The sequence below is a fragment of the Thalia democratica genome, chromosome 6 (genome assembly GCF_965202585.1).
Source record: "Thalia democratica chromosome 6, ktThaDemo2.hap1.1, whole genome shotgun sequence".
Lineage (NCBI taxonomy): Eukaryota > Metazoa > Chordata > Thaliacea > Salpida > Salpidae > Thalia > Thalia democratica.
In genome coordinates this window covers 35,748,572-35,760,258 of record NC_139170.1, presented here as the reverse complement: position 1 = coordinate 35,760,258, position 11,687 = coordinate 35,748,572, and the positions used below count along the sequence as shown (strand labels likewise).

Below are 11,687 nucleotides of genomic sequence, written 5' to 3'. Positions count from 1 at the left end.
ATTTAAAATTATAAATAGAAGTATATAACTGTACAGCTGAGAAAATAACCAATATAAACTAAATAACTCCAAGTTTAAGAAAGATAAAGTGTATTTATTTAAATTTGATTTAAAGAAAGTAATGAGTGTTTTTTTAGAATTACAAATAAAAATAAAGAAAACATAACAAAGCAACTAGAAAAAACCAATAAAAATCAAAAATTCAAGTATTTAAAAAGGTACAGGTAAATTAGTTATGTATTAGTATAAAATTTTTTATTATTTTGTTTCTTTCTAAATTCCTAGTAGAAATTTGTTCTGATGTCTGTTTTAAGTAGCTTATTTTTCTTAGTACATTTTTTATCCCAATTACTATTCTTAGGTCTATTTTGTTCAGTATACGAATATTTAACATTTTTGTTTAATTAAATATAAGAAAGTTAAGTAAAAAGCGGCATAAAAACTTTTAAAATACATGAAGTAAACACATAAAGGCGTTTTAAGAACATAATGACATGTCAAAATTTGCAAAAAATCTGCATCTATTAATAATAAATGGACAAGGATGTTTTATCTAACTTAATTCTATTATAAGCTATAATTTTTTATTTGGTTTTGGATGTAAAAATATGGCCCACTTGGAAGACACCTCAGGCATGAACATATTTTTGGCTAAAAAAAAACTTGTGCAAAACAACTAACAGTTAAAGTATTTACAAAAAAGGTGCTTTTAAAGTGTGCTTTTAATTTTATTTTTTGTACACTGTCAGTTACAATTGTAGGCTTTAAAAACATTCACAGCATTTAAAAGTATGCAGCCCGCCAGAACTCGGATCTGACCTGATCTTAATTTGAAAAAGAAAGATTCGAATCCGGGTCCGGCCGGATCCTTAATTGAAAATTAAATCCTAACCTTTTTTTTGTGGTTCTAGAATATCAATATTATTTACTTTGGTATCATAAAAATGAATAAATGTATAATTAATCATAATCTATAGGGAATTTTCAGAACATTGTTTATTTTACAGATGTACTTTCTTATACATGTAAATATATATGTAAATATGTAACTATCTTTGTTAAACATGATTAGAAATTTAAGTAGTTTTCAAAGTTTGTTTAAATTACGGTGTGTGAATATAATGATTGTTAGTTACTTTACTAATTAAAAGTTTTTTTTTTTCATTTTCATCATCTGTTTCTTCAGTGTTTTCATCTCTGGGTCAGAAAAATCATTCTCTGGAACTATTCCGTCGTACTCTGGAGTTAAACCACTGTCTCCTTCAGTATTTAATCCAGCTTCTAGAAGAGTGTTTGTGTAATCTTGTTATAAAGCTATACTTGAAATAGTTTTAAAAAGCAAAACTAAAAACTTTTTCATTAAAAAGATGAATAATTTCATTCAGCTCGTAAAGTTATTTTTCTTTAAACTTTGGGATGTTTATAATTAGAATAAGTAACTTATTCATAAGGTTGAAAAACGATTAAGAAACGAGGACGTTACTGACTTTCCTCAATCCAGCCGATCAGCTCAATGACGCTCGCATAACCGCTTGGATAACGAGAATACCCGCAATTCCCACGAGGACACTCCCACCTGCACGTAACCGGACACACCAAAAATCCGCCCGAGTTGGCCTGCAAGTCAGCACTGTAGTAAAAGTTGTTTAGAAACTCAGACAAAAAGTTAAGCTCACGTCGCACGAGCTCTCGCCCTTTTCAATTCCGACGCAAATTTGATTGGCCAGGTTTTTATTGTTGAAAAACAACAATCATTGTTCCCGCGGATATGTCGGCGTTTCAAGCTTCATGAGCTCATCAGACCTCTCTTCAGTGTCAATATCTGAATAAACAAATAAAGTGGCAATCTAGACAGAATAATTTATTTTTTTCATCTCATCTTAGTTTTTTTGTTAAAACTTTCAAAAATAATATAAAAGATAAAGCAACACCAACTTGTGATGCCCCAACCAGCTATAAAACAGTCTTTAGTGTAAGTTACTAGTCGCTTTCTTTAATACGACGTGATAAATTTACAGAAATAACTCAATTCGCATACAAATCTTTAACTCTTTTTTATTCAAAATCTTTTTTTACTTGTTTACTTTACTCTTTACTTTAACTTTTCTTTTGAAAATTTGTTATTTTACTCTCTACATAAAGATGTAGATGACCAAACGTTTTATTTCAAACCTTGTAAGTAAATGCGAATATTATTTTATGCTAAGCAAGCAGCAAATTTCTACTGGCTAAAAAAAGCCAGCAGTTGGTAAAACTGTAGTAATCACAATGATTTTTTTGATATATTGTTTATAACTTATTTTAACCAAGTAATGGTTACTTGGTGTATATAAAACTGCTACAGTTATAAATAAATTAAAAGTTTTCCTTGATTGATGGTCCTTAAACTTTTGACAACTTACAAACTTTCAAAATAAGAGAGTTTTTTGTTGCTACAAAGTTAGTTTAAAAAAGCAATCGATTAAAACAAGTTTTATGAGAAAACTTTCCTTTTGATTCTGAAACATGAAGTTAAATAAACTTTTGCAAATGTTGACCACTAAAACAACTATTTTTCATTCTAAAAGCAACGCAATAAAATGAACTGAATAGATACCTCATTTTATCTCACTTTGCTCATCTTCACTGCACAAGATTAAATGTTCTCTTAGCACTCTATTTATAGCTGAAGTTAGTTGCGAACCGAAAGGCTAAATGTTTTTTACTCTCATCAAATCTTCTGAACTTGTGCATTATCTTTTCATCTAAATCAATTTCGTACATAGTGTTGTAAGGAGAAAACAATCTCAGTGCCTTCTACTCACTTAGGGCAACTAACACGAGTTTTTGCACGTTATAAAGTTTATTTTAAGCACTTACTTTATAGCCACAGTTAGTTGCGAACCGAGTGGCTAAATGTTTTTTATTTTCATCGAATCTTATAAACTTGTGTTTTCTCTTTTACTTCTAACGCAGTTTTGTACATAGTATTGTAAGGATAAAATATAGATCCTTCCCTACTACTTATTCAGTGCTGACAACACGAGTTTTTGCACGAGATTAAATCTATTTTAGCACTTACTTTATAGCCAAAATTAGTTGCGAATTAAGTGGCTAAATGATTTTTATCTTCATCAAATCTTCTAAACTTGTGTTTTCTATTTTACTTCTAAAGAAGTTTTGTACATAGTGCTGTAATGGTAAAATATATAACCTTCCTTTCTACTTATTCAGTGCTAACAACACGAGTTTTGCACGAGATTAAATCTATTTTAGCACTTACTTTGTAGCCACAATTAGTTGCGAACCGAAATGGCTAATTGATTTTTATTTTCACTATGTTATTTTGTTATGTTATTTGCATAACTTTTGTATCTTTGTTTAGTACAGTGCTTTGTATTTTGAATTTAACTGGCTGATGATCAGAGCTTTATGAAAAATTAAAGCTTTGTGAAACATATGTTCCAGAATTTTTAAAATCGCCATTTGAATAAATTATTTAAAAGCCCTTCAAGTGGGCTCAGTTGAAAGTGTTTATGTTTAAACATTAACCTTATTTTGTATATATATATATATATACATTTAATAGCTTTCATTAGGTTATGCTTTTAAATCTAAATAATTATTTTTATACGTAACAAAATAAAAACTAGGCTAAGTTTATTTATTTTTAGATGATAGTTTGTGTGTTAAGTAGTAATCTTAACAATCAAAGTTTTAACCATACATAACTTACCAAGTAAATACTTATTTTCAAAATACATATATAATAACTGTTTCGTGTTAATAGCTAAGGTTTTATACTAATAATGATTTGCATAATTGTAAACATGCTTAAATAAATTTTTTAGTGTTACTTAAATTGAATGTCATTTGTAGTAGGTTTTTAAACTAGTGATCTACCGAATCCTAGATTCGGGTTCCGACAAATACGGCCTTTTTGGACTCGGTAGACCAGTTTAAACTTTTTGAATTTTATTTAATTCTTTGTCAAAAGATAAATTAAATGTAAAATACCTAATGATTTCACGCTTGAGTGGATAAAAAAAAAGGACTTTTATACTTGTAAAACCTTTATCAATTTTGATTTAGAGTTTTGCACACAGTATAAAAACTGTGATAAATTATTTTTGTTAGACTCTCAAATAAAATTAAGAACATAGCAAAGGCGTACAATCTAAGCTTTTTGGATAACCGCTCTTATTTATTCAACATATGTTTAGAATTTTATGTTTGCAGATTGTAATGAACTGATGCAGCTTAAAAAAATGCTACTTAAATATGTAAAACTAAAGCAGATGCTTGCATACTTTTTTTAAATATCTTATCATTTATTTAATTGATAATTTAAATTTATGACATATATGTTATAATTTCAGACATTTTAGTATTTTATTTTAAAAACAAGGTTTAAAAGATCAAAAAATCTGTTAAATATAAAATCTTAATTAATTTCTAATGAACTGCTGCAACTACTTGCATTATTCATTGTTAAACTCTGAATATAAAGAGAATATTGTTTGTAATTATAGTAAATAAGGCTTAAAGTCAATGATGCAATATTTCTTCAAAAAACTTTTGCATTTTGATTTATAAAATTACATAAGCAGCTTATACTTTTTAAGTAACAAATTTGCTAATATTGTTGTGTCGTTCTTTTGTATAATAGATACATCACCCAAATTATCTACCCTAATTTATACAAAGTATTCTAAAATTGTCTTTAGTATTGATAGATAAAAATCACTGATGCATTATAATAAGTTAGTATAAAAGCATTATATACTTATTCTATCCAACTCAAGTAATACAAGTACCACGCTGACTGCAGAGCACAAACGTGTTAGAAAGTCACCACGTTTGCAGGAAAATTATGGGCGAAAATGCCAGGTTGACAATCTACCACAGACAGTCAACCAGACCCAACTAAGACTTTGGATGTTTGCCCACCAACATCCATAGCTCACAAATTTTTAATAATTTTTTATTTTATGTTTTGTTTTTTGGAGTGAAAGATTGTTATAAAAACAAAATCTTAAAATAATTATAAAGACGGCTAAAGTTACATCATTCTCTTTACAGGGTTGTAAAATTTGTACGAGCAAAAGTGCAATCGGTTATTTCTAAAGACCGGCTAAAAACTTTTATTTCTCCACCACAAATCAAAATAAAAAACAAGAATAGTCATTTACAGTATAACAAAAAACATCGTTTGCGATTGTATTTCGTTTTACATATTTAAATAGTTGCTAAAGTTAATATATGTTTCTTTTTTGTTATGGTATAAGTGTAATTTAGAGTGGAGTTTAAAAATCTTGATTACAATTGTAATTACTATTCTTTTTTAGCCTTTACTACAGTTAGTATTATATTTCAATTTATTACGGCTCCATGTCTTTTCACATGCACTTTGTTTTATAGATATTAACACTTGCAAAAGTTTATGTTTAAGTTTGTTTATCGTCACAATAAGAACTAGCTCTTAAGTTAAACGTAAAAAATTTTAACATTTTTTTGATTTGTTTTCTACTTTAAGCATTTATTAAAGTCTATAATTTATTAATTTTGCATGACAAAAGTTAAACTTAATTGTTAATTTTGCTTGCATGGCCATCAAAATATTGAAACTAAATTTTTGTATGTAGCTTAACTTTTTTTTCCAGCAAAACATTTGGTTTTTTGTTCGTTTTCAAAATGAATTATTCTAAAAAAAAATGTATCTATTTATTAACACGTTGAAATATTGTTCAAACTTTTTTGACGAAATAAGTAATAATAAAATACGTAATTATTATTCATTAACTTATATTGTATTTACATAACTCGCAGATTAAACCTTTCAGATTCCAATTATTAAAATATTCGGATTCGGACTCGGATTCGGCCGAATCCTAATTTAAAATTAAGACTCGGATTTGGATTCGGTAGATCACTACTTTAAACAATTAAAGTTTACGATACATTTAAACAACAATTTAGGCTAATATTTCTTATTTTCTTTACAAACTTCAGCTAACTTTTTCGCAATTATTTTTAAGCTAAATTCTATTAAACAACGTTTTATTTTGTACTTAATAAATCTTATAAAAAACAATTAATTTCACCGCACGACCAACAAAGTCTGCCTGATAAGTCCTAAAATGGACGGAACCGGTCGTAGGTTGTGTCGGATGCTGTTGTTGTTGGTCGTGTAGTGAAGTTCATTGTTTATTATCGATGGCATAAAACATCTCAACTCATTTGATGATGGCCGAAATAAATACTGGCTTAATAAATATTGTATTACGTTTACTCAAAATTTTCCTAGTATTTAGATAATTTAGAACACTTTTTAAGTAATCATACATAATTTGGATAAAACTTTTTCGTACTTTCAAACAATGGTAAATTTTTAGTAGTGAAAACATGTGTTGAATTTTAAAAGTAAAATTCTTATATATTTCTTATCTAAATTATAAAAACCCTCATGTTGTAAAAAAAATGGTGAAAGTTTTAAACTCTATATTTGAAGCATTTGTTTGAGAATATATTTTTAATAGAAGTATTTTAAAGAATAATTAAAGTTATTAATACAACAAAACCTTAGCAACAAATTAATTCGGTTAAACATAAACTGTTAGTTTTAGATCAAATTATAAAAATATTGCAAGAAAAAATATATACAGCCTTTATTTAAAACGATCTTTAAATACACAAGAAGAGAGAAAAATCAATATCATATAAAAGATAGAAAAGTTAAATATTATAAACCTGACGTAATATTTAAATTAAAACCATTTAAAAACGATAAGATATACTAAAAAATCTACCAACACTAAATTTTTAAACCACACGTTTTTTAAAAACGGTTTCAAGTAATGTTAAAATCTAGAGAATATGCTAATTAAACTATAAAATAGTGAAGACTGTTTGACTTAACATCATCATAGTGTGAAGTTTTTAAATAATTAGGTTCTCTTTAAACTTGATGTTTTGACTGATCCTTGCTGCTTGCAAGCGGAGCTTAAGCGTCACAGTTTTTGTTTTTCTCTTCAACTACCCTACCACCGACGTAGTTTGCTTCAACGTCGTTTCTACGCTTGAACGATGTTTCAAAACTCTTACGAAGTTTTACCCAAGCGAAACCGGCCAACACAGCCACGATGAGAGCTGCAACTGCCATCACTGAGATCACGAAGTCAGTGAAAACGGTCATCTCCAAACGATGAACATCGCTCATAACGGCCGCGACTGAGTTCTCAGCCTGGCAGTAGTACTCCCCTACGTTTTTAGCGGCAAACCCTCTGTTAGTCTCACTGTCACCAATGGTCAGCAACCCTTTGCTAACATCTTCTGAAATTCCCAACACTTTTTTCTTTTCCCGGCTGAAAGTTGAAACACTCATCCCGTCAACGTACCAGTTGATGTTTGGTTGGGGGTAGCCTCCTGAAGTCTGGCACCTTAAAGTGTAGAATGAACCTAAAAAAAAATATTTTTAAATATAAAGAAAAAATATAAACATATACTGTATTACCACTGTGAAATTATAATTTTGCAATAAACTAAAATCATTAGCTAAGCGTCTAAATATAAACAAAGTAGTAAGTAGTTATAGAAATACACTAGGTAATATATACATAAATAAGCATACAAGCTTAAATATATAAAAACAAAAACAATTATAAAACATAATAAAACACACAAAAACAAACCAAGAATAACTGAAAAATCAAAAAATAAGGAAAAACCTTTTTGTATCCTTATCGGCATCTCAAGGACTGGTTTGCCAGGCGCGTGCATGACGTCTGATCCGTAAGCTGGTCGACAGGCGCCTGACGCGAGCAGAAAGAAAACTATGCAGGTTAGCAGCTTAATCATTTTTTGTGATGTAAACTGTAAAAACTTTTATATTATTTCTTTGAGTGATTTTTTTAATAATTTGTAAACTCAGTTTAACCGGTATACTGTCGTGCTGTGTAGATTAAGGTAAATTAGTAATTGAAAAGTTGCGCATTTGAAACAGTGGGCTAAAAAGTGTGATTAAGTGAAAATTGAGATTTTTGATGATAAGTAAGTTAATTAAGCAACGTAAACATTCAAAACTGGTATTAATTTGTACTATTCCAAGTGTAAAAAAAATATTTAGGTTTTAGTTCAACTAGTTGTTGCAATTATTCATTAGATAAATAATCAAAGTTCTTTATACTGTTAGTCATAAATTGATTACAAAAGCTACTTAATAACAAGAAATACTAATTTGTAACTATTCTTTTTCCCATCTTTATTGAGAAACAATACAAATAGTATAAAAGTTAGAATGTTTCAACAAATTTTTGTGTGAACAAATGCTATTTTACAAAATTTCTTTATAATACTGTGTCTAAAAACCTTAAAAGAAGTTAAGTTTCTAAAAATTTATATGTTTTCTCTATATTTAGCTTCCTTATATGTGAGTATTAACATAAAAAAGTAAAGATTTATTTCTAATACTTTGAGGTATATTAACCTCAATAAACTAGTAAATTGCCCTAAATGCACTAGGCACTCTTAACAGTTTAAAATAGTCAAATGAATAAATTTTTTAAGCAGAATAAGAACCAATAAATTAAGCTTTTAATAAATATAAACATTTCTTGGAAAATAATACAAAAATTGTTTATATATACAAAAAATATGTTCTATTTTGTAATTAATCAGTAAACAACATTCAGAGTAAATTCTGCGTCTTTTAAAATTACTTTCTATTTTCAAATAAACCAAAACTTGACTCACTAAAACTAATTTATTTTTTTAAATATAAAGAAAATAAACAAACAACTTTTTTTAAAAAGAATCAGTTCAACCGGGCAATGTTTATTTTTTTGAAATTTCTGTTTTCCTTTTTAAGCTTTGATTTTATAGAAAGATAAACTAAGTTGTAAAACACAATCGTTTTTGCTTATAGGGGTTTACTAACAACAAATATAAAAAGGAAAGGAAGTATATTTTTAAGCAATTTAATTATTTTTTAATATGACCTATACAATTTTATGTAAAGTTCTGTCTTATGCTTAATATTCAAAGCTACTATCTTGACGTTCGAAGTTTAATTTTACCAAGTCCTTAAGACCTATGTTGAATATAGATTTTATTACAATAAAAACTATAGACTTATGCGGAGTTTTCTGTGGATGCCAAAAAATTCAAACTCAGACAATTCAGTTCCAAAAGTTAAAATTCTTAAAAATAAATTAAATATATGTTTCTCAAAAAGTTAAATATATTAAAAAAATAAAATACTTAAGTAGGTCTTATCAGTATTTATAAGCCATTTTTCTTTTTTAATATTTTAATTGATTGGCTTTAAATATTTTTAATATTTTTCTGATTTATAGATGTCTAAAAACTTTTAAATATATTAAAAAGTATTAAAACTTTGCAAAAAAGAAAAAAATGGCTTTACAGTATAAAATAGAACTACATATGTATTTCTTTTGTGGCCTGAGCTTAATTCTTAAGTATATAAAGTGTCAGAATTTGAACTTTCATGTAACCGGTATTCTGTATATGATAACCATAAAGCTATGAAATGATACAACCATAAAAAATCATGTGTTGGGTAATAATTACTGTCATTTGAAAAAGTTAAAATAAACTAATTTGTAAAACTATTACATTTACTTTTTATATTTAGGGGAAATTTTGCTCTTTCTCTAAAGTCTAAATTAAATGAAAATTCAAAATGATCATATTGTTAACTCTAAATGTTTCTCTATTAAAACAGATTAGCATAAAAAATAACGTAATTCCAAAACAAAAAAAATCTAGTAATTTTTTTAAAAACGAATCTGTTATATATAAAGCTAATGGCCTAACGCACGGTTGCTACTCTTTAAAAAAATGCCTGCCAAAGTAAGCAAAAATTATCTTGAGTTATATTAAGTTAAACCTAGTCGCCCTAAAATGACAATCTCGAGTCAGCCTGAGTTTTATTAAAAAAATAACTAGCCTGAAATATCTAGAGTAACCTGGGTTTGGTTAAACCAGAGTTTCCCAATTTTATTTTCAAAAGGCCCCCTTTAAAGAAACTAAATAAGCTATTTTTATTATTTCTTTTATTTTGTCCTTCATTATCAACTCCAAATTTCTAGTGTAAATTTCAAATTATGGCCTTATGACTACCCTTTATACAGCTTGTGGTTTTTTAGATTGCCTATTTTTTTTTTCATAATATCCGGTATGAGGTTCAAAACTACCCTTAAAAATACCTAAGACCTTTTGTTTGTTTTATTATTTGTTCTTCATCATCAACTCCAGATTATTTGGTGTAAATTTTAATTTATGATCTCATATTCCCTGTGGCTCTTTTACAGCTCATGGTCCCTCTTTTTGGACCCTTTGCTGCTCATGGCCACCTAAACATTTGTAATGCTCCCAAAGTGGGCCACTTTGCCAAGTTTGAGATGCCATGGTTAAAACCCAATTAATTTGAACAACAATTAACTTAAGAAATTATAAAACTAACAACAACTCTACAATTCTTAAAACAAAACTCTAAATGTTACATTTGTTTAAAGATCTTGAGTTTAGAAGAAAAACCAAGTTAAAATTTTCTTCATTTGATAGATAAAAATATAATAGATCATTATTACAGTATGCTACTTAATAGTTATAATTTGGAAATTAAACAGTCTAAGAATTATTCAATGTTTTTAAAATAGTAGAACTTTCAAATAAACTAAAAAGATAAAATTGATTAAATTACTACATACTTTTATTAGCTTATTTAACTAATTTCTTAAGATAGTTAATTTCATTTTAAAGTTCTAGTTGAAAACAAGTATTAGAAAATTTTTGAATAAAACTAATTATGATTAAATCTAAATCAATATCATAAGCTAAACAAATAACTACAGTTTACTTGTATACCTTTCAAAAAGAATTATTTTTGAGTTTGTTTAAAATATCTCTACAACTAATCCTTTATAATCTTAAATCATTAAAAATACTACATTTTTCTTTTTACCAAGTTTTCATAAGATATTTTTTGATGTTTCCTACAGATAACAGCAATTTTTATACCTATTTAGTGTGTGTTAGTTAATTACATTAGAAATAGCAAACCATATATACATCAGAACCACTAAAAGTTAATTTTTAAGCTAAAAGCTAAAAATTTTTTTATAAGTTAAGTCAAGTTTTAAAAGTTCTGAATTATTAATTTTTAAATTTTTAAACTTAGAAGGTATTTGAATAACATTCTACAATTCTCTTTATATTAAAATCATATTGGTAAAATACTTAATACTACATTTTTGCAAATTTTTCAACATGTATGAAAAACAATCAGGTTGGAGTTTCTATTATAACAAACAACAAACTGAGGTAAGGCATGTGTCTTAAAATACAATTAAGACTTGAAAAATAGGTATAAATATATATTTTTTTTAATTAAGGTTTTGTAAACAACCTGTCTAGTTATTATGTTTTATAAAAAAGTTTAATTTGTTTTATCTTGCAATTATTAATAAAACAAATAAAATTTAACAATAAACTATGGTAGAAACTAAGTATTATTTAAGAATAGTTTTATTAAAGTGGGTTTTTAATTTCTTTTTAGATTAAAACTCTACTAAATATTAGTACTTCAACTATATAGATAAACTAATGTCCTTTTAAGTTTCCTCAAGCTTTTAGAAACTCAACACTAATCATTATGCTTTTGTATTATACTTATTTGTATTTGAGCT

At 27.1% G+C, this 11,687-nt stretch overlaps 1 protein-coding gene across 1 annotated transcript; it reads right to left on the bottom strand.

Moving 5' to 3' along the window:
* Window positions 1–6,982: 6,982 nt before the first annotated feature.
* On the bottom strand, window positions 6,983–7,836 carry LOC145839030 (junctional adhesion molecule B-like). Its single transcript, XM_082946643.1, has 2 exons — window positions 7,707–7,836; window positions 6,983–7,437 (listed from the first exon to the last, which is right to left on the bottom strand). Exons 1-2 carry the CDS (start codon window positions 7,834–7,836, stop codon window positions 6,983–6,985), a joined length of 585 nt encoding a protein of 194 aa, XP_082802769.1.
* Between the last annotated feature and the right edge of the window lie 3,851 nt (window positions 7,837–11,687).

What these genes read in the sequence shown, in the direction of transcription:
- LOC145839030 (XM_082946643.1), bottom strand. Translation starts at nt 7,836, where the DNA reads ATGATTAAGCTGCTAACCTGCATAGTTTTCTTTCTGCTCGCGTCAGGC. An exon ending in GCCGATAAGGATACAAAAAG is followed by an intron (nt 7,438 to 7,706) that starts GTTTTTCCTTAT and finishes ATTTTTTTTTAG; the next exon opens with GTTCATTCTACACTTTAAGG.